The 23,825-nt window shown below is 42.1% G+C and overlaps 1 protein-coding gene across 1 annotated transcript in view; it reads right to left on the minus strand.

Annotated features, from left to right (window-relative positions):
* Positions 1–23,825, minus strand: part of ak5 (adenylate kinase 5) — a 42,275-nt gene that overhangs the window by 16,663 nt on the left and 1,787 nt on the right. Inside the window, exons 2-7 of the mRNA XM_057056674.1 lie at positions 21,701–21,887; positions 20,810–20,977; positions 19,930–20,102; positions 17,798–17,911; positions 9,203–9,394; positions 6,334–6,424 (exon numbers count right to left, since the gene is read on the minus strand). Coding sequence (XP_056912654.1) covers positions 6,334–6,424; positions 9,203–9,394; positions 17,798–17,911; positions 19,930–20,102; positions 20,810–20,977; positions 21,701–21,887 — 925 coding nt within the window. The remainder of the gene's footprint in view (positions 1–6,333; positions 6,425–9,202; positions 9,395–17,797; positions 17,912–19,929; positions 20,103–20,809; positions 20,978–21,700; positions 21,888–23,825) is intronic.

A 23,825-nucleotide genomic window follows, 5' to 3' on the forward strand; every position in this document is an offset into this window, starting at 1 on the left:
GTGGCAGTCACACGATGATGTTTGGACACTGTCTTGCATTGTCCTGACTAGTGTCCTTTATGCTGTCCAGTCAATGTGATGTTGTCTTAACCCTGAAAAACTATTTGGCCTCTTGGGGTTATACTAAATGTGGGAGTATAAGTAGGTTTCTTGTTTGTTTTTATTAAGATGTGTTTTATTAAAGAAATGCTAGTTAATTATATGCATGCTGGATTTCTCATCTGATTTATAAGACAATATACAAGTTGGGCAGCACCAAGCAAGGGGGGGGGGTGATTGTTCCAAGAAAAGGGAGGAGCAGAGCAAGAAAAACAGTGATGATGAGAACAACACAGTTAAGGAGTATTTGTATTCTTTTACATCTGTTCAATGTTCAATGTGCTGGAGTTTCTTTTCTACCAGGCAGAAAATGCTTCCTCAGAGGAATGCGAGGTTCCAGGAGAAAGCCATGTCTACCTGGTAGGACAGAAAAGGAGTCATTTTCTGTCTGGTAGGCTACAAAACTGAGCTCATCTGCAGCCCTCAAGGACTGGATTTGGGCACCCCTGCAATGTTCGAAAACACATGACTTTGGGATAAATAAGCGCACTCTTTGGATGCAACTCAGCTCAACTTGCAGAGATTACAGCTTTCTGTGGCATCAAAATCAAATCAAATCAATCTTTATTTATATAGCGTATGTTTACAATCAAAATTGTTTCAAGCAGGTGAAGCTCTAATCTGTGATTGGTTGAATCACCTAAAGACACAACAAGACTTTTGCACTTGGAAGAACAGAAGTAAGGGGATTTACCAAGCAATGAACATCAGGACACTTTGTGACAGTTCAATTTTGCACATAGTTATTAATATGAAGGCCCTTCATATTAAAACAAATAATTTGTTTCAACAATTGATCTGAAATCAGTGATATGCCATTTTAGGCTACTGAATGCCAACAGAGGAGCACAGTTCTATCACAGTCCTTCTTTTTCTGTGCTGCCTTTTATGCCGCGTTCCTTCCCCCTCCCCTTTTGTTGTTAGGCAAAGGGAGTTTGTCAGAGAGAGAGTGGGTGGCTGGCTGAGATGGAGCTCTGCAATGAGGCACATCTAGAGCACACTGGCTCTAAATACCTTCTCAAGATGCCACTTCAGTTGCTAGATTGTTACCAATTCATCATGGTATGTTTAGTGGCCGATTCCTTCAGAAAACTTGGTTTCACCTGTATTTACTTCAATTTTTTGTTGTGTTTTTTTTAACTTATCATTATTTTTACTTCTCATCCCAGCCCATCCCAGGTGCACAGGCTCAACTTCTCGCTCTGTAGTGCCTTTTTTTTAACTGCGTAAGAGAAGGATTATTATATTGGCTTTTGTATACCTGTGTTTAATCTTTATAATCAAATCACAATGTTAGAAGGAAAGATTGTTTTCAGAAAATGTGCCAGATTAGCTGTTGCTGAAGTTGTTTTTGCCTGAGAAAGCGAGTGTAGTTGTTGGCTCTCCCACTCGTGCATGTGCTACTGTTCCACTAAATTAACACTTGGATAAGGTATGAGGATGAGGTTTATTGCCAAGTAATTATTCACATCTGCAGTGGTAATTGGCAAAGGCATTAATCACAAAACAAACAAGCATCTAAATTAAGCTTAACTAAACCAGGAGCTCATGGATTTTAGCACTGTCCCAGGAGATTGGGTGATTAATCTTGTGTAGGCAGACTCGTCCCCACCAGAGAAAAGACAAATAAGGCTGGTTTTGTCCAACAGGAGAAAGGATGACGAGAGGTACAGGCATTTGTATACTGGGAGAATAGCAGTAGAGAAAAGACACAGCCCTGAGGAGAGCCGGTGCTAAGTGACCAGGAGCCTGAGACATTTTTTTTCATCTTGAAGAGCTTTTCCTGGTCAGTCAGGGAGTCTGTAATCCACCTGTAGATGGAGTTGGACACTGAGTTCAGAGAGTGTCTTGCAAAAGAGCTGGTATGAATGCGTTGAGGGCAGATCTGAAGTCCACAAAAAGGATCCTGGCATAGGATCCAGGTGAGTACACATGAAGTAGTGGGGCATACTGACAGCATATGAACATGCCAAGCACAGTGACATCACTACACCAGCCTGTTGATGTAGAAACAAATACCTCCACACTCTTTGGTGTCATAAACAGCGGTTGAATTAAAGTCCTTATTTCTACCCAGGGAAAAATGAGGCTCATCCATTTTTGCCATGACTGGACATTGGAGAGAAATATACCAGGTAGCATTTGTGTCTCCCCAACTGGGGAAGATGCTCACGGGCTCAAAGGTGCCAGAAACTCTGGAAATAAATTTGCGAACTTATGAACTCAACAGCTAGCAGATTTAGAGAACCATCAACAGAAGCAAATGCAAAAAAGCACGAACACTATCAAACCAATACACCAAATTTTGTCCACCATCTCTGTTTTTTTGGGTTCAAAGCCCAAAACAGAAATAATTTGCTGACTGATTTAGTAAAATTGATGTACATATAGTGTGCAACTGGTATGTAAAACTGAAGATAACATACAAAATAATCTAACAATCTGCTAAAGTGATAGTGGATTCTGTATGATGGTTGATTTAACTGAATTTGTAATATAGTATCTTTAGATTTTTGTAGAGCTGAACAACAGGATGAAAACAAGAAGATAAGAAGCTATTCTGCCAGAATGGAAAATACAATATTCCTATTATATAACATGTTCAGTATGCTCTGTAACTTTTACAGTTATCCCATTTTAAACATGAATCTGAATAGTGGCCCAGAATGGCCTGGTACGGAGTGCCAGCATTTCTCAATTTTAGCCTCTGGTATACCGGAGCCATATCAGAAGCCATGAATGAGCAAGGAGGTCTCCTGCTGAGGGCGCGCAACACTGCCTTCAGATCAGGGGACGTACAGGCCTACAGCACAGCCAGGGATAACCTGAGGAGGGGCATCAAAAAGGCCAAGCACACCTACAAATGCAAGATAGAGGGTCACTTTTCCAACTCTGACCCCAGGCCTTTATGCTTGCTTCGAGAAGACCAGCAACAGCAAAGACACTGCCTCCAGAACCCCACTACCAGCAGACCACCAACCCCTCACACTCTCCTCCAATGCTGTCTACACAGCTCTGAGCCGGATCAACCCACGCAAGGCTGGTAGTCCTGACAGCATCCCTGGACGTGTGCTCAGAGCATGTGCAGAACAGCTCGCTGGGATTACAGCCATTGTTCCAGTACCAAAACATTCCAAGCTGATGTGCCTCAACGACTACCGCCCGGTAGCACTCACCTCCATCATTATGAAGTGCTTTGAAGGGCTGGTCCTGGCACACCTGAAGGTCTACCTCCCACCCACACTCGACCCACACCAGTTTGCACAGCAACAGGAGCATAGATGATGCAGTTTCCACAGCACCGCACTTTGTGCTCACACACTTGGACAACACAAACTCATATGCACGGTTGCTGTCTGCTGACTTCAGCTCAGCTATTAACACTGTCGTCCCCACCAAGCTGATCATCAAACTTGGAGAACTGGGCATCGACTCCTCCTTCTGTAACTCGACTATGGACTTTCTAACCAACAGACCACAGCATGTTAGGTCAGGTCACAGCTGCTCCACCACCATCACACTCAGCACTGGTGTGCCACAAGGCTCTGTGCTGAGCCCATTCCTCTACTCTCTCTTCAACCACGAATGCAGACCTGTACATGGATCCAACTCCATCATCAAGTTTGCAGACAGTGATCGGTCTAATCAGCAACAACGACCAGATGGCCTATAGAGAAGAGGTAAAGCATCTGACCATGTGGTGCACTGACAATAATCTACTGCTCAACACCAGCAAGACCAAGAAGCTCATAGTGGACTTCAGGAAGGCGAGAGGAGGCAAACATGATCCCATCCACATTAACGGGATGGCCGTCGAGTGCATCTCCAGCTTTAAGTTCCTGGAGACTCATCTCGGAGGACCTGTCCTGGACCACAAATACCTCCAGCATGATCAAGAAAGCTCACCAGCACCTCATCTTCCTGGGAACACTGAGGAAGAACCACCTGTCTTCAGACGTCCTGGTGAGCCGTTATCACTGTGCAATAGAAAGCATTCTAACACACTGTGTGACAGTGTGGTATGGAAGCTGCACTATCGCTGAGCATAAGGCTCTGCAGCGGGTAGTGAAAACTGCCCAACGCATCACAGGGACCCCACTTCCAGCCATTGAGGATGTCCAGAAGAAGCGCTGCCTGCATTGAGCACGCAGGATCCTTAAGGACTCCTCCCACCCCGCCCATAGACTGTTTTCCCTCCTGCCCTCGGGTAGGCGCTTCAGAACCCTCAGGACAAGGACCAGCAGACTGAGGAACAGCTTCTTCCCCAGAGCTGTGTCCTTGCAGAACTCCAGCTGACCCCCCCCCATACACCAGTTCACATCTCACTACACTACAATTACACAATAACACACTAGCTTAGTATCCTACATAGCTACAGTTTAAACTTATTCATGCACATTTATGCACTTTAGCTTAACTTATCATCTGTGCATTCCTAATGTATCATTTGCACATTTCTTCTAGCTTTATGTAAATAGTGTCTGCACTTATAGTCTAAGGCATTTAATGTATATACCGATCTGTAAAATATGTTCATACGACAACCAGTAAATAACTGTACATAATGTATTTATTATCTCTAAAAGTTCACCAAGCAAGTTCACCAAGCACAGAGCAAGGGAGTGGTCAATCTTGTGTAAATTTTCTGCCCCCCCCTTCTGTATTCATCTACAGGTATCGCCACCTTCATAGATGTATGCTGACCTACTGACTTCCGACCTCGCTGACCCACCCAACCCGAGTCTACCAGCAGCTTATTTATATCAATATAATGTATCCCGATGTTCTACCTATTCTCTCCACTACCTGTCCTCCCCCTTCTCCTCTCTCTCTACCCAGCAGGATGGTCCCTCTACATGAACCCGGTCCTGCTCAAGGTTTCTTTCTGTGAAAGGGGAGTTTTTCCTTGCCACTGTTGCTTGTTGGGGGTCAGGCCCTGGGATTCTGTAAAGCACCTAGAAACAATTTTGACTGAAACAGACGCTATATAAATTAATTTGATTTCTGCACTTGCTGCTCTTTTTGCACTTCTGGTTAGATGCTAAACTGCATTTTATCACTATATACCTGTACATGTGCGATAACAATACAGTTGAATCTAATCTAATCTAACTGGGGCTTTTTACAGCCTACCATCCTTCTGTCCTTTCTTTCTTTGCGATTCTAGATAGGCATACTCAGATGGCTACACCATGTTATCCAGTGTGTAGTAGTATGCACTGCACACCTGTCCCTCACGAGACGCTCACTCGTGAGGAGGTCTCTTGAGTGGAGTGTGCTTCTGCTAACATAGGTGTGCTTCGGTTATCACAGGTGGCTTCAAATACACCTATAGTCAGTGATGTCAACAATAATCCCACATGGCTAGAATGGCCAGACTGCTGGTTAAAGGACCAAAATTAGGTGTTCTCATCTCATAACTTGCTTGTATGTTAGGACAAAAGGCTCATGTATGAGGTTTTTAGCAAAGTGAAGTGCTTTGCAACCAAACACATCAGGGACTGAAGTTGTCAAATGAATGGAATGAGTTTAATCTCTACACTGAAGAGGCGAAACAACTTCTGTCTTTGCATAAAAGGATTAAACAACACCGCGTTTTTAAGGTGCACATAGTTCCCATCTACATTAGTTTCTTACTGAGGACTGTCCCCCTGAAGAGCTCCTTTGGGCCAATATCCAAGTGAACAGACATTACTGTATTTTCGCGACCATAAGGCACACTTAAAAGTCTTAAATTTTCTCCAAAATGGATGGGGCGCCTTATGTGTGCACCGAGTTCCAAAATCTGTAAATGCTTTTCGGCTTGTCGGCACTTGCAAAAGCCATTTTGGATTCATTTCATTCATTTCGGATACAGAAGATGACGTATGTAAGTACATTGCTAAATACACACTAACATGCCTGTTTTAAGCTAGCGTACCGGTATGTTTTACAATGCCTATGCCCTCTAATCGGTGCGCTTTATGTATGTGTTAAATACAGAAATAGCACCCGTAACTGAGACTGTGCCTTTTAATATGGTGCACCTTATGGTCGTGAAAATACGGTATTTGTATATAAAGTTCAATAAAAAAAATATTTAATAAATCATCACCATGTATTTGAAAATTTTGCTTAATTATGTGTTGGTACTGAACGCCCACTGCCTAATTTACCTGCAACAGATGAATAAGGGGAGTAGCAGTATTTATTTTTCCACTTAAATCACTTAATCTGAGTAATTTCTCATCTCACCAGCTGCAGGCTTCTTTGAAGGAAACAGCTTATTGTCCAAAGTCATGCTGATGTCACAGAAGACCTCCTCCTCATCCCGATCAGCATCCAACTGTAGAACAGAAAATAAACAAATCCACACTTGTGAATCGCGTCCCTTGAGTCACAAGTGTCCTGCACAGCGTATTTAATAAAATGGCAGCAGGAACCTCAATCTGTGAAGTGTTTGATCTATTATCAAACAACAAAGTAAACAATGATAACATGTTTTTGAATGATAGTAATCAGATAATTTAAAAAAACATTTTTTATGAACAATCTTCGTACAAAAAAGCACATAGAAATTTAGAAATTTAAAACTCATGGAGAAACCCCGGAACCTTCCGCTGATATGATCATTGTGACCACTACATCCAACTCCTTCAAGAGCCTTCGAGAGCCCCTCTCCTGCCGAACAGGTAAAAATAGACTGAGAGCAACAGAACTTAGTGCTGCTGAACTGAAGAAACATGTCACTTGCTATATCGTTGAAGACATTTTGCTCATTTCCCCTGTAGACTGAATTATTCAGACGTCATAGAAAAAATACCGACCAAAAACCCTAACCGTGTCAAGCTGCTGCAGAGGAAGTCATCTGCAGGATAGCTTGAGCAAAAATATGATATAATGGAGGTTAATTTGAAGACTGAACTCAGAGGTGGACACTTTGTTCCCGCCTCTGTTGACACGTGGACGGTGACTAATATAAGTTTTACGGAAGGAACAGTTGAACTAATTCCACTTTACAGTGCAACAATGCATCCCTGGCATGGGAGAGAATTAGAGGCAGGCACACCTTTGATGAAAGGAGCAGAGATTGAAGAAATCCATTTATCAAATGGACTGCATGCCAAAGCATTCAGAGTATGACAGCGCTGTTATTTGGAGTCTGAATCTGAAAATGAAAAAAGTGGTGACAAGGAACTGACTTTTGAATTTGTCATAGAAGCTCTTCTAACTGCATCTGGTGATGGACAGTTTAGCCTCCCTCCACACTACACTACATGCATACATCGTTGAGGCTGGTCTGCAACAGAAGAGGCTAAGGTCCAGAAAGTGTCCTTCCTCTCCTATAAGTCACATGAGGAGCCTTTGAGTGCTGCTCTGAAGCTGGTCATCAGCAGGAGGGTCCCCCTACATGAGCCTGGTCCTGCTCAAGGTTTCGTCCTGTTAAAGGGGAGTTTTTCCTGCCACTGTTGCTGGATGGGGGTCAGGCCCTGGGATTCTGTAAAGTGTCTAGAAACAATTTTGATTGTAACAGATGCTATATAAATAAAGATGGATTGATTGATCGATTGATCGATTGATTGATTGATTGATTGATTGATTGATTGAAGTAGCAGGTGAAATTTTTCAATGCCATTGTTAATGCTGCAAAGTCATTCATTAAGGAAAGATTTTCCACAATGTAAAATGTGAGAAAGAAGTTTGGAGAACTCTCCCGAATCTCAGATGATGAGCTGACAGAACAATGTATGGCCCTTCATGCTACTTTGCACTTTAATTGACACACAGATGGGGATGGCAGAAAGCTTGTGCAGGATAACTATATTTTTACTTTGTTTATATTTTGGGTTATGTACATATTGTCCAATAAATAGTTTGTGCAGAACAATAGGACTTTTCTTGTGTGCCTGGTGGTGGCAGGGTTGAGCAGGAACAACAGGCAATGTTTGTTTGTGTGTGTATGTGTGTGTGTTTGTGTGTATGCATAGGTGTGGTAAGGGGATGCAAACAGGGGATGTTTGTCCACTTCACCCTGAACCTCCATCTCTGGGTAGAGTCTAAGAAGCTGGCCTCCAAATTCATTAGGCCATTCACTATAAAGGTCATCAGTCTCACAGCAGTAAGGCATTTCACATGTCCAAGGTTACGAACCCCCTGCTTCTATCTTCTACCACCTCTTCCTCACCCTTGCCTAAATGATTGGGGTCCTGACTACTCTGTGCTGCGTATGCTCAGCTCCCATCAATGAGGAAAAAAGGACCTGTACTTTTTCCATCAGGGAGAAATAACACAAGCTTGGACAACAGTGTGACTTACAGTTGGATAACTAGGAAGAGGAAGATAAGGTGAGCTACTGAAGCAGGAATATAACAATGTACTGAAGTGCTCATGTGTTCCCCCATGCCTGCAGGCATTTACTCAAGGCACTTTTAGCTTTCTCATATAGTCTCAAACAATCCATTATGCATGTATTATGAATGTGTGCTATACATACACCACCAGATCCTGTGGTTTATTAGACATGCCAATATTAGACATGATGGGTATCTCACTAACATAAAGAGAAACTCAAAGCGCATGTCTAAATTGATGAAGCTCATAAACCATGTCTTCCTTAGAGAAATAAAGTGGAGTTACTCGAAATTCACTTTGCTGGGTTGAAAACACAATGCAGTGTTAAATCAATCTCAGATCAATAATACACTTGGGCTTCAAAAGTAATCAGCTCTTTACGACCTGTTTTGCACATCCTACAGGGCCCCCAGTATTCCACCAAGTCCACAATGCAGAAAAGATCACACTGATTTCCAATAACAATCCTGCCTCTTTTCCAACAGTCTATGTTTTACACTTTTCAAATTAGAAAACAACCATTAATGACTTTGCCTGGAGGACAATGTCCTAAATATCCAAATATAGAATACCTAAAAGCATAAAACACATTCAACTCAAATAACATCAGCAGACAAATAACATGGAACTGGCCCATTTAAAATCTTGGGAGATTTTTTTTTAAAATACTGTAATGGAATAGCTTGATAATTACTGACTTTTGTAAGGGAGATAAATCTTTATGAACTGCACTGTAGATATACCATATCACATACCAGTCCCCAGCTCTCACCGTTACTATGAGCTCCCGCTCCTGGAAATACTTCACAAGAGGAATGGTATTCTGTTTGAAGTTGGTCAGGCGGCGATCAATGGCCTTTGGGTTATCATCTGGTCGTCCTTGTTGCTCGGCTCGTTTGTGCAGCCTCTCCTTCAAGTGGTGGTTTGTGCAGGCCAGGAACACGACCAAGTCAGGAGTGCATATCTACCAGGCGAGAAAAGACAAGTGAATGATCAGGCATTCTGATCAGTTTTAATGATAATTTGACTCCAGTCTCACTGCATAAAATAGGAAAGGGGAGGTCAAAATGAGAAAACTACCATGCATGGGGATGTTTTTGTTGGAGGTGAACGACATATATTGCTTACAATATTATCATAAATGCTGCTTTGATCTGAACCCGAGTGGTGTTTTGTTATTGGACTTCTGTGCTCGTCTCAGATTGTCCATAACGAACACCTTGTTCAGACATAAGGGCGTCCACATGTGCACTTGGCACCAGGACGCCTTAGGCCGCAGATCGATGATCGACTTCGTGGTTGTGTCATCGGATTTGCGGCCGCATGTTCTGGACACTCGGGTGAAGAGAGGGGCGGAGCTGTCAACTGATCACCACCTGGTGGTGAGTTGGCTCCGATGGTGGGGAAGGATGCCGGACAGACCTGGCAGGCCCAAACGTGTTGTGAGGGTCTGCTGGGAACGCCTGGCAGAGTCCCCTGTCAGAAGGAGCTTCAACTCACGCCTCCGGGAGAGCTTTGACCATGTCCCGGGGGAGGCGAGGGACATTGAGTCCGAGTGGACCGTGTTCCGTGCCTCCATTGTTGAGGCAGCTGACCGGTGCTGTGGCCGCAAGGTGGTTGGTGCCTGTCGTGGCGGCAATGCCCGAACCCGCTGGTGGACACCAGCGGTGAGGGATGCCGTCAAGCTGAAGAAGGAGTCGTATCGGGCCTTACTGGCCTGTGGGACTCCTGAGGCAGCAGATGGGTACTGGCGTGCCAAGCGGAGTGCAGCTACGGCGGTTGCCGAGGCAAAGACTCGGGCATGGGAAGAGTTCGGTGAGGCCATGGAGAACGACTTTCGGACGGCCTCGAAAAGGTTCTGGACCACCATCCGGCGTCTGAGGAGGGGGAAGCAGTGCACTGTCAACACTGTGTATAGTGGTGATGGTGTGCTGCTGACCTCAACTCGGGATGTTGTGGATCGGTGGAAGGAATACTTCGAGGACCTCCTCAATCCCACCAACGTGCCTTCCAGTGAGGAAGTAGGGCCTGGGGACCTGGAGATGGGCTCTCGTATCTCTGGGGCTGAAGTTGCCGAGGTAGTTAAAAAACTCCTCGGTGGCAAGGCCCCGGGGGTGGATGAGATCCGCCCGGAGTTCCTTAAGGCTCTGGATGTTGTAGGGCTGTCGTGGTTGACTCGACTCTGCAACATCGCGTGGACATCGGGGGCAGTGCCGCTGGATTGGCAGACCGGGGTGGTAGTCCCTCTTTTTAAGAAGGGGGACCGGAGGGTGTGTTCCAACTATAGGGGGATCACACTCCTCAGCCTCCCTGGTAAGGTCTATTCAGGGGTACTGGAGAGGAGGGTCCGCCGGATAGTCGAACCTCGGATTCAGGAGGAGCAATGTGGTTTTCGTCCTGGGCGTGGAACAGTGGACCAGCTCTACACCCTCCGCAGGGTCTTCGAGGGTGCATGGGAGTTTGCCCAACCAGTCCACATATGTTTTGTGGACTTGGAGAAGGCATTCGACCTTGTCCCTCGGGGGGTCCTGTGGGGGGTCCTCCGAGAGTATGGGGTGTCGGGCCCGCTGATACGGGCTGTCCGCTCCCTGTACGATCGGTGCCAGAGTTTGGTCCGAATTGCTGGCAGTAAGTCGAACTCGTTTCCGGTGAGGGTTGGCCTCCGCCAGGGCTGCCCTTTGTCACCGATTCTGTTCATAATTTTTATGGACAGAATTTCTAGGTGCAGTCATGGTGTTGAGGGGATCCGGTTTGGTGACCTCAGGATCGCGTCTCTGCTTTTTGCGGATGATGTGGTCCTGTTGGCTTCATCGGCCTGTGACCTCCAACTATCACTGGATCGGTTCGCCGCCGCATGTGAAGCGGCTGGGATGAGAATCAGCACCTCCAAATCCGAGGCCATGGTTCTCGACCGGAAAAAGGTGGAGTGCCTTCTCCGGGTAAAGGAGGAGATCCTGCCCCAAGTGGAGGAGTTTAAGTACCTCGGGGTCTTGTTCACGAGTGAGGGAAGAATGGAGCGGGAGATCGACAGGCGGATCGGTGCGGCGTCCACAGTAATGCGGACTCTGCACCGGTCCGTTGTGGTGAAGAGAGAGCTGAGCCGAAAGGCGAAGCTCTCGATTTACCGGTCGATCTTCGTTCCTACCCTCACCTATGGTCATGAGCTTTGGGTAATGACCGAAAGAACAAGATCACGGGTACAAGCGGCTGAAATGAGCTTCCTCCGTAGGGTGGCTGGGCTCTCCCTTAGAGATAGGGTGAGAAGCTCTGCCATCCGGGAGGAGCTCGGAGTAGAGTCGCTGCTCCTCCGCGTTGAGAGGAGCCAGATGGGGTGGCTTGGGCATCTAGTCAGGATGCCCCCTGGACGCCTCCCTGGTGAGGTGTTCAGGGCATGTCCCTCCGGTAGGAGACCCCCGGGGAGACCCAGGACACGTTGGAGAGACTATGTCTCTCGGCTGGCCTGGGAACGCCTGGGGATCCCTCCGGATGAGCTGGAGGAGGTAGCTGGGGAGAGGGAAGTCTGGGCTTCTCTCCTTAGGCTGCTGCCCCCGCGACCCGACCCGGATAAGCGGTAGAGAATGGATGGATGGATGGATGTTGCTTTGATTATGTGCAATTTTACATTATTGAGTATTTATACTGTCAATAACAGAAAAAAGAAAGGCGCATACACATTTATAGAGGGGTGCAAGAAACTCCTCATTAAATGAATGCATGATTTAAAAGAAGCCAATAAGCAGTCCTGTGGTGACGCAACGGAAACCATTACACAATATATTCTCACACGGCGGATTGCAAAAGTCTTGATTGTGATTCAGTAGTGAGACTTTGGCCTATGTCACCAGCCTGGAAGTGGTTCAGGTTTCAAAAAACTGATGGTCAAAATAAAATTTTATGCAAGATCAAAAAAAAAAAAACAGTTGCCATTAAGAGCAGTTGAACAACATATCTGTTCCACCACTTTGGAAAGAATGTTCCAAAAGAATCTGAGGAGAATGTCAAAATTTGCGACTCACCAAGCATGACTACAGCCAAATATAAAGACAACTGAATCTGTACAACATATTGAACAAACTTTCACCGTGTCAAACACATAACATATTATTATCAAACACATAACATATGGCAAAGCAAGTAAACCTTGGCTAGACATTATAAATGCTTCCTTGGCTGATTTCATAGCTAGGAAATGATAGTGATTTGACCAGTGAAGGCTTTAGACAACTTATTAACATCCTTGATCCCAAACATAAAGAGTTCTTGTGCTCCTTGGTTTAAAATATTGAGGTTTATATTTTGATATTATTTTAATTGAATGATATTTGAGTACAAGAGAGAAAGAGCAAGAGAGAATGTGCTAAGTCAACACAGAAAGGCCTGCTGTGACTGTGAACTTTGCCCCAGTAATAAATCTCATCTAAAAAAAAGAGCTTGTCATCATCTGTCTCTTTGTACAAAATTAAATGTAACTGTAGTTTGTATTAATGAGGGTGTTATTTTGCTCATTTGCACCTTTCACCTGAACATTGTTCTGTAATGTGATTTTAGAGAAAATGGACTCTGAAACACCAGAAAACAGTAACAGTTTGGTGTAAATAAAGGTTTTAACAAGGTTTTTAAATCCCTGTCAAGGTGTTGAAAAGTCATATGCACTGATTAGCTGATGGGTCACAAAGAAATGAGTTGTGTCCTGCTTGAACAAATACAGCTCACACTAACTTCCCAATGAGTCACTGCATCTCAACTAGATCACCCACTGCTCCATTTGAAGAACAGATTTTTCATATTCACCTCCCTTTAAGTCAAATCATCCATCTGAAGAATGAAAACAGTTAGGCCAGAATCTTATTTGTATTTCAAATGAATATTCAACACAATTATAACCCAAAAATCAGTCAATAAGTGCGATGTATTGTAATAACACTGTTGGTCCCCACACCAATAGACGATGTTCTCTTACATTAAATTGAATAAACAGTTCAGTGTGGAACTACACCTGAGGTGGTAGCATCAGGGAGACGCCTTCAGTCGTCAAATTTAGTGGCGCCCAAGCACCATCCTCAACGATAGCCAATCATTGATTGAGTGACTGAATCTATTAATAGTACATGTGGTGTCAGCAGTGGTTAAGGACACAGGGCCAGTTAAAAAGAAAAATGCAGCGTTGTCATTAGAGTAAAGATTGAAGGTCTTCTCCTTGATATGGAAGACTTGTGTAGCATAGAATAGGGCATATAAGGCATATTTTGTTACAAGCGGTTGACCATGTGGAAAAACATTCACACCCTCAAATAGCATGGTCCACAAGGGAGATATTTTCTGGCCCCAGCCATTTTACAGCCATTTTGTAGAAGAAATAACTTTAACCAGGTCCAGTGGCTCACTGAGATCAGCTTTGGATACCCTCACACTGTTTGGGTCTGCCAGATCTGATTCCTGATCTCATCAGGTCAGATTCCTATGAGCTATAATCTTATAGAAAGGTATAAGTAAGATCACAGTAGCCTGCTGCTACCCTGGGGAAGTCCAGAGTAGTGGAGGGTCAAGCGCCTCTCCTACAGCCACGACTGCTATCCAAACCACATTGCACCCGGCCCTAATGGACCTTACTGTGGGTGGTAAGCATTCTGGAAGGTGGATCCACGCCGGATCCTCTGGGCTCAGACCATAAAATAATAATTATTATAATATAATTAACACACAGTATAACAACAACAACAACAACAATAATAATAATAATAATAAAATGTCTATGCACAGTGTTAGTGGTCATTGACCTTGGATCAGATCAGTATCGGATGTAGAAACACCTAGTTTATGCTGCTAGTTTATGGGAGGGTAGACATTGGATCAGCTGTGGGCCGTCTGGGATGAGGGATAATTTACTCATATTCACTGATAGGAAAATTGTGGGAAAAGTTCCATTTTCCATAATGTGAGACTGTTAAATAGAGAAGAACCACATTTAATCATTGGTACCTGTGGACCAAAGTGCTTTCTCCAGAAGTTGTTAATCCTTGCTTTCCTGTGACCTGGCCTGAGATTAAGTCTTTAATGACTAAGAGTAGAGACTTTAAAGTTGAAACTATGCCAGGAAAGGTGTTGGTAGACGTTACAGTTGGTTACAGGATGTGAAGGTGGAAAGTGGATATTTTGTGTGTTCCGGAGACCAGGTGGAATGATAGCAAAGCCTCAAAGCAGGAGATCTGAAAAACAAACTGGAGTGGGAGTCATCTTGAAGGAGGGGTTAGGAATGTCCTGGAGGTGAAAAGAGTATGAGCTATAGCTGATCGAGAGTAAACAGGGAAACAGATTAGCTAAGAAGAAGTAGGACAATGAGAAGACTGAAAAGAGTTGTAAGAAGCACAGGAATATGCAGCATAAGGTGAAGGTAGAGGTCTCAAATCCCAAACAAAGGGCAAATGACATGAATGCTAGATTGGACCGTAAAGTAGGATAGAGGGATTTCTGCTGATTGAAAAGGCAGATGAATAGAAGGATGTACAGTGGGTTAGAGTACTTAAGGTTAAAGGTGGAAATGTATTGACAAGTATTAAGAGAATGAAAGTATTCTGAAATGAGTGAGAGAATGTGTGTTGCCAGAAAAATATCTCTATTGCAATAACATCTACTACTTTCAGTCACATGGGAAGAAGAGGAAGACCACACTAAAAAAATGAGCACTTCCAGAAAGCAGCGATTACATCTTCTTAAAACCCAGTGTCTATTTAAGTTGCAGTTTGTGTAAAGTGAGTATACAACAAAAGGCAGTTTAATAGAGTTTGATGCTGTCAGAATGGTTTTTGATAGAGGATATTGCAAGATGAAGGCAATAATGAACAAACTGACCAAAAACCACATCATCACTTTCACTGCCAAATATGTTCCTTTTGTGTACCAATTTAAACAAAATGAAGACTCCCACACACCTGGAGGGTCAATAAATGACTTAACATGCTGCTGGGGAGAATGAAGGGATTGACAGTCTCTGTGGGCTAAGGGGCTACAATGGCCCACAGGACTGGCTGATAAATGGCTGCTCTGATGTAAAGGGCAAAGCAGCCACGTGAAGTGAAGAGGGAACTAATGAAATATGGATTCTGCTAACCCTCAGAGGATCTGTCAATCATACTCAGATCTCACACTGGGACCAGACAGAAACGCAACTTTTCAGAAGGTGGCGTTTAAAGTCAGTTTGAAATCTACTTACACAGACAGTAGGATTTAATCATCTGATGATCTCTACAAATATGACATTTCAATGTAGGGAGATAACCTTTTTATTTTTACAGCTTACATAATTTCAGCTGCGGATCTAAAAATGTGTTCAAAGGTTTGTGAATAGTGTGGAAAAAACCCTTTGAAACTCTAATTCAGGTCATCCTGGGGAAGATAGACGGAAATCTACTTTTTGTTGTTGAAGTTTGGGTTTCTTTTGTGTTTTCATTTTTTTAGTTGGCTTGTGACTGTTCTGACTGTGTTAGTTCCCGTTCTTCCATTAAAAACATCATTAAAACAAATACATTAGAACAAACCAACAACAATCTAATAAATAATAATCATATCACAGTTCCAACTATCTGTGTCATATCACTGCACCCACTTTCCACCAGCTACAGTGTTACGTGATGGTTACTCTGCGCATTTGTTGATTGCATTTTTGAAATTTTGAGAACTGATCTCAGGGCTGAAATTCAAGAATTAAAAGCAAAGTTAAATGAACAAAGAATCATTCCTCAGTCACCCTGTGACAAAATATTTGTAAAAGCAGCTAAAGACAAGCAAAATATATTTAAAATCAACCATAATCTCAATACTAAATGTAAGAATTTCCTTTTGAGCGTGTTGTATATAAAGTACATACCGGTACTGATAAATTGTACACATGGCACGCCTGTCTGGCCAGTGAGCTTGGACTGGGAGTGGCTCTTCTTCAGGTTTCATCTGTTTAACAGAAAATTTCCTGACCTAGTTCAAGGGTCTAAGGACAGAGGGTGTCACAGCTGTGCTGACTGTAAAGCACAGCATAAAACAGCACAGCTGTAAAAGACTGTAAAGCCCTCTGAGTCAAAGTTTGTGATTTTGTGCTTTAAATAAATTTGATTATTTTCTTTTGGTGAACAAACTGTTTCCCTTGCATATAGCAACACAAATGATGACATAAATTATAATAAATAATATTACATTTAAATTAGAAATGCATATAAAAAATTGATGAGATTATATTTCAAATAATCTGTTGCTGTAGTCAGTCAAATTCTGTTCAACTTCCCAATAATGTGCTTGATACACCACTAAAATCTAGCAGAGAGTCAACTTGACTGTTAAAGGAGACTTGAAGATGTTTCACCTCTTAATCAAGAGGCTCCTTCAGTTCTGACGAGTTTGGAGGGAGTCAATACCATTTGTGCGGCTGCTGGATAAAAATTTCGAATATCTAGTCAAAGTCTCATAGAAACTGACTCTACATGTGAGCCAGGGGCTTTTCTAGGTGTAACTTGTCATTACTCTCCATGTGTCTGTGTGGGATCTCTCCAGGTACTGGGTCTTCCACCCAGAGAAACATGAATTTCGGGCAAAGTGAATTAGTGACAGTAAATTGAGCTTAGGTGTGAATACAAATGTGTTTGGCCGTCTGTCTCTTTGTGCAGTTTATGTTTGCTTTGCAATGAACTGGTAATTTGTGCCACTGCTGCCTGAAGGCATCTAGGACCCTACTAAGGGATAAATGCTAAATGATAGATAGAGTGATAATACAACATAGCTGAGAGCTGAACCCTTTGGTAGAAATGCTCAAAAAACACTTTCACAGATCCCTAAAAGTGATCCAGAGATCATCAGCAGTTAATAATTGCCACAGTTTCCAGATTCTACTGTCATGTTTTATTTACTTTTTTTGAAAATAGAGATGTTCAGTTAAAAAAAATGTTTTTTTGCAAAGTTTGCAATGGTTTATGAATAACAGGTGTGTTTCATAGCTAGAATTTAAACTGTGTTGACTTGAAATATTATACCTCCACTGTGGTTGACAAATGATCATGGATTTTTCTCATTATTAGCAGTCTTATATTTGTTCGCCTTTAATTTGCAAATATCTTTCCCACCCAGCTTTCAATAACTCCATGCTAATGTCCATGCTAATTAAAATTCTGAAGTCCAAAACAAAGGACTTTACTAAAGCATACTGCAAAAATGGATATTCCAGCTTGGGTTTGAGTGAACTCTGCTGCCTCCAATCATGCACTGATACGTAATTAATTAACAAAGCGCATAATACCATGCTCAACAGAATGAGCAGTTTGGGTTTATGGGGGTAAAAACATGTGACAGTATGTGTAAATAGGACCAACACTTTCTGAAAACATACCTGGTCTTCAAACGACAATGCCTGGCCAATATCGCGAGGGAATCCATCAATAACAATTCCATTAGTGTCTGGAATCTTCATGATCTTCTGCTTGATCTCAGTTATTGTCGTTTCCTGAAAGTCATTGACGACAGTCTGAATAGCAAATAGTCACTTAGGGTCTCATTTGTGTGAAATTGACTGAAGAAAAAGGAAATATTAATTGGGGCAATTACAGTTTTTTTTTTACATTATCTTTTTTACAATTTATATTGTAATCCTGGCAGCAATTCAGCTATGCATTGTTAAGTTTAGAACTTGTTACAAGCCTAAATGCAGCGAAGCAAAAGAAGACAGTTGTAATGCCCAGCGTGGGTTAATATAGGCCTCAGAGGTCCTTCAAATGCACTTGAGGCCAGACTGTGTCATCATGGTTCAGCATCAATTACTTCCTCTTGGCTGGAAGAGGTCAGCATGTTCGAATGTGTTCTCCAGGCAGTATGCATCATCTGATATGGCAGAGGTAGAGGAGCTATGCTCTAGTCTAAAAATAACACTATACCATATCCACTGATGAGTAACACAGATGTTTCATTTACTCCACCGAAAGAAGAAGGGCAGTGGTCCAACAGGAGTCTGACAGCTGTAAATCTGCCAGTTATATTAATTAAACTTTAACAAAACTAAGACTATAATAACTCCAAATTCATTATTAGTGTTTTGCAGAAGCTACATCACCAAACTGTTTCATTTACGAATGCACCTGCAGTCTCTCCTGCTGCCATCATTCTGTCTAAGCATCAGATCTCTGGTGGCGTTCTACACATGATATGTCTGCCAGTCTAAAAGCATAAAAATATCTGATATTGGATCAGTGCTTTTCACGCACTTAATCATTACATATTCTTAATTTTCATATCCAGATGTAAAAAAGATGAAATCCACTAATTGCCTGAAGCAGCACAGTCACTCACACCATCATCATAATGATAAAATTACAGCTTTTTCTATATTTAAAGATATATGGCTATAAAATCTTGATTGATTGATTTTGCCTTTCAATGTGTTCAACTAAAAATACAGTTAGGATTTTGACTTTTAAACATTTAAAATACATAATAAATAAACACATAGTCTGTTTCTAATCTTAAATGTGTAAAATGTAACAATAGTGGCAATAATTACAAAAAACCTATTTGAATCTTGGTCCTAGTAGGTAAATGACATATTACTCAGCCTTTGGTCATGTTAATGTGTCAGATATGTCTGCAGCTTTGCTGTTTATCTGACTGGGCTGAAAGAACCCAGAAGGGAGAAGGTCAATATTTTGACAGTCATGCAAGGAGGAGGATGATAATTAATGAAGTGGGGAGTTATTGAAGATAAATCACACCAAGCAATGACACATCAATCAAGAGGGTGGGTGCTGCATGTCAGTGAGAGCTTGTCTAGGCTTGCAGCTCCCTGGTATAACACTTTGCCAAATGCAGTTTGTTTTTCAAATAGTGGGATCTAAAACATGTATTACAGATGACATAAGAAGACTGTTCAAATGAGGCCATTGCAGAGGCTGTGGATTTTATGTAGGCCAGGAGAGAAGAAAGAAAATCTATATAAATTTTGCACATCCAGTGAATTATTAAACCTGAAAGGATCTTTAGCCATCATTGTGTTTGTATCTAATATGTTTGAAAGACAGGTGCACACATTCCTTTTCCATTATCTCAGTGGAATGGAAGACAAGCAGAAATCAAATGTGACAAGAATATAAGTTGATTATTTGTGGTGACAACTTGTTCACATTAAAGTGCCCGTGCCAGTAAAAACAGGATTAAACAGAATAGAGAGAATAACTAGGAAACACAGTCAAAAAATAAAATTAACACTTGATGACAAGGAGAATGTATTTTAAATAAAAACATTTTACTTAAAAAATGTACGGCAGTGTGGAAAACACTATGGGTGAAGCTTGTTGTTCTGCATTTGCGAAGTATAAAGGGAGGGAAAAAAAATTGGGCTGAGAGTACTGGCTATGATTATAACAGAGGCACTACCGAGGTATCAGCAAAACACACACACACACACACACACACACACACACACACACACACACACACACACACACACACACACACACACACACACACTCCTACCTGAGGTGCCAGCTCTCCATTTGTGATGATTTTGGCAATGAGACTCCACTTTCTGTTGCTGGTGGCATTGTGTATCATCTTCTTCCTCAACAGCTCGCCCACAGATACATAGTGAAATCCATAGCGTTCAGCAATTTTCATGCACTGTGTTCCTTTTCCACTGCCAGGACCACCTAGGCACACAGGGAGAGCTGATGGTGTTTTTCAAAAGATTTTGTGTTTGAAATGTGTCTCTATGAGTGTGAAAATGTGTGCTTGTGGGCGTGTTAGCGTAGGATGTGTGTTTTCAGGAGAGAAACCCAGACTGTGACACTTGTGTATCTGTGTGCATGATGACACTTGTGTTTACAAATGATAACTGTGTGTCTGCGAGGTGGTGAGTTACTGATTGTGTTTTATAAGTGAACATGGGAAAAGGCAACATGTGGAGGGGTAGATGGCAGTAATAGGTATGTGCAAATCTCCTTTTTTGCAGAAATCTTTCTTATTCCTCCAATACAAGTAATGCTGCTTTCATTCTGTATGAAATGTTCTCACAAAGACACTCTGGCTTCATGTGGAGAGAAAGGACTAGTTATCATCCTCACAGTGGGTATTCTGAGTTGAAACTGTTAGTCAACAAAAGGTTGTCACAAAACTGTCAAAAAACTGTTTTTAGAAGCTAGACATGTTAAATCCACACCAATTAAGGAGATCAGATTAGCAAGGTTACTTACAAGACATACTTACAGAGATACAAACCAAAACAGAAAAGGTTATAAACCTATACAAATAAACGGCATATGAAAGACTGCAAATATTGAGCAAATATAAGAGGGGAAGGGACGTCAGAACCTCAGACGAACAGGTTCAATATTTCTGTGTTGCATTGCTGTCTTACCGATGACAAGGATGACTTTGGGGCGAGGTCTTGATGTACCAAACACCTCGTACTCCTCAATGAGCTCTGCCGTCTCTGACAGGTCTGAGTCACTTTCGATGGAAAATTGGCTGATGGGAGGGAGACGATCATAGTGTCTGTAGGAAAGGTTGTGACTGTCGGGCAACACTACAAATAGATAGAAAAGGGTTTAAAGTACAAAGAACTGCTTTCATGTGTACTGCTATTTTTACATACTAATTTTGTCAAATTTGTTTTCAGTAAAGCTGATATATATATATAAGTTCACATTTGATGTCATTTCTTTGTGCCTTACATATCCTTTTTAACACAGTGTTAGCCACACAGTAAAGCAGATATCCTTCACTCGTCTGCTGTCAAATCTGCTTCTTTAAAATCTACATAAATCTTAATTCATGTGCAGGGGAACCAAAACGCAGCTGGAAAATTAGATGTTCTGTTGATGCGAATGGAGCTACAGATGGACAAAAAGAAAGAAAGAAAGAAAGAAGGAAAGAAAGAAAGAAAGAAAGAAAGAAGAAAGAAAGAAAGAAAGAAAGAAAGAAAGAAAGAAAGAAAGAAAGAAAGTGGAATGAGAGCAGACATTTTGAAAGATGGGGGTGACTGCCAGTTGTGTCGTTTTCTCACCGCTTTGAAAGTGTGCTACATTTAGACTTTATGAGAGCACGAATTCCATCATGTTTTTCAGATGTGTGCTTGGCTGTGGTTGCACTGAGGCTAGCATGTGCCTGCTGACTGCAGAAGACTTGGGCGAGTATTTCAGTCATTTTAGAGACAAATCTGATGTTTGCCTTTTAACTTTACTGACTCCCACTTAAAATGGTTACTTGAAGCTTTAAAGGGGCACCATGTCAGTGCTGTGCCGCTCACCATTTCTGAAGAGAGACCTGCGTGTTTGGCCGCCATTAAGTGGAGGAAGAGGCTTCTTCTCATGACCTACAAAGGTATCCCACCGCACCTTGTCAGGTCCACCAAGCTCTCTGGCTTTCTTCAGACAGCCCTCCAAGTATTCAATGGGGTCATCAGGCTGATAGTACATCAAACCTGTCAGCAGGCTCTGTAGAAAACAGTGAATATTTGAAGGAGCAAAAATGGGAGGTAGTGGACTAAATCCTTCCATCACTTATTAGTTGTCAAGCTGTGTTGTGCAGCAGAGTAGACTTTATCTTCATGAGGTAAGATTTTGAAGAACAGAACTGGGTCCACCAGAGGAAAATAAAAGGTCTCATTTTAGAGAGTGAAGGCAGTCAGATGACCTGTTACTTCACCAGGAAGAAATGTAGCTACTGTGATGAATGTGAACGCGAATGGCCATGCCAGAAACCACAAACCAAGCACATGATTGTATGACATTTGCCTTCGACGGCCCACATTGTTTTAAAAACAGTTCTTCCGCTGGGACTTCCCACTTCATCTCCACCCAACTCTGAGCACCACTATTTGCAAGACTGATGGGTTTATGCTCTTGATTGAGGTCCCAGATGCCCCACCCCAGTCAACCCCAGTCAAACTGGGCCAGTCCCCCAGACACATCAGCACCCAGAAATAGAGGCAAACCAAGCAGCAGCCATAGTTGCCCCCAACCCAAGAGGTGACCAGACCCACTCGGGCCCTACTTAGACCTTCCATAAAGACCTTGAGCAGCATAACTTAATCACCCACATCCCTCAGCTATGAAAAATATATATATACCAGAAACGTTGATATTTCGATTGTCCTCTGGGTTCCAAAATTGGGTACAATTCCTGTGTTGTGTATTATTTTATGTTCCATATCACTGGCTATTTTAAGGATTCTGACCAGGCTGTTAGAGTGGTAGTTATATTTAATAAAGCAGCCAAGATTTTTGATTGTGTCACTAATAAATGCTAAAACAATACCAATGCTGAAAAGGATTGTTTAATCCCTTCAGAAAGCGTTTGTTCTCTGTCCAACCATGAATAGGACTTTAAGTGACTGGAGTCGATCTTAAAATAGATAAACATGGTATATTTTGGTAGTTCTAGACTACCCAAATTTTTACTCTTTTGCAATTTTTAAAATAATTTCTGATTTACTTTTTTCATACAGTGTTTGAAATGGATGAATCTAATGATTTCAGCTAAGCAGATGAGGGCTTTAAGGGTAGCAATGAGAATAGGTAGTTAGTCATAGGGAGGATCATCAGCTTTATTGGGGCAATTCTTCCCATTAGTGTAACAAGTTGTTAAATTACTTCAATGCAAGGGGCCACCTTCCATGGTTTGGAGAAGTGAGGTAGAAATTCAGCCTTAATAATTCTGTCAACCTACAGGAGATATTTGTGTAAAAATATTTATTGTTTTCTGATTGAAATGGGATTCTTGAGAAAAGTTGGAATCTGTATTTATTTGACACAGACTTGGTCCTTGGTCCAGTTATCTGAGAAGGCTGAAATGGATGACAATTCAATGAGTGCCACTAACTGTGAATACCTGTGAGTTTTATGTTTGGATTCCATTAATGGCTATATTTTGTAAAATATATGCTGCTAGTGGCTCAGTCAATGCTGCAAAGAGTGAAGGGGAGATAGCGCACCCCTGTTGAGTACGTCTCTGAAAATTGAATATGAGAGAATTGATCATCTGTAATCACTGATGCACATAAATCTAATCCAGTTGATGAGGGAGAGAAATTTCCAATGTACTCTATCAAATGCCTTTGTTGAATTTAAGAAAACAAGAGTAGTTTCCAGATTATTAATTAATTTTCCAAGAGCTGGTGGCTGAGTGTCGACCCTGAATGAATCCTAATCTGTCAGGGTGTATTCTAAAAGTTGTTACTGATTCTATTAATTTTGCTAAGACCTTACAGAAAATTTTAAGATCTGTCTTTCTAAGTGAAATGGGACAGTATCTTGTTGACAGTGTAGGATCTCTACCTAGTTTAATGAGCAGACTAATATTTGCAGCGTTCATATGGAAATAATATGCGCATTTCCACTGCAGGAGTTCCTGGTAAATACTGGGGGCAGGAA

Source organism: Takifugu flavidus, chromosome 15, assembly GCF_003711565.1.
Source record: "Takifugu flavidus isolate HTHZ2018 chromosome 15, ASM371156v2, whole genome shotgun sequence".
Lineage (NCBI taxonomy): Eukaryota > Metazoa > Chordata > Actinopteri > Tetraodontiformes > Tetraodontidae > Takifugu > Takifugu flavidus.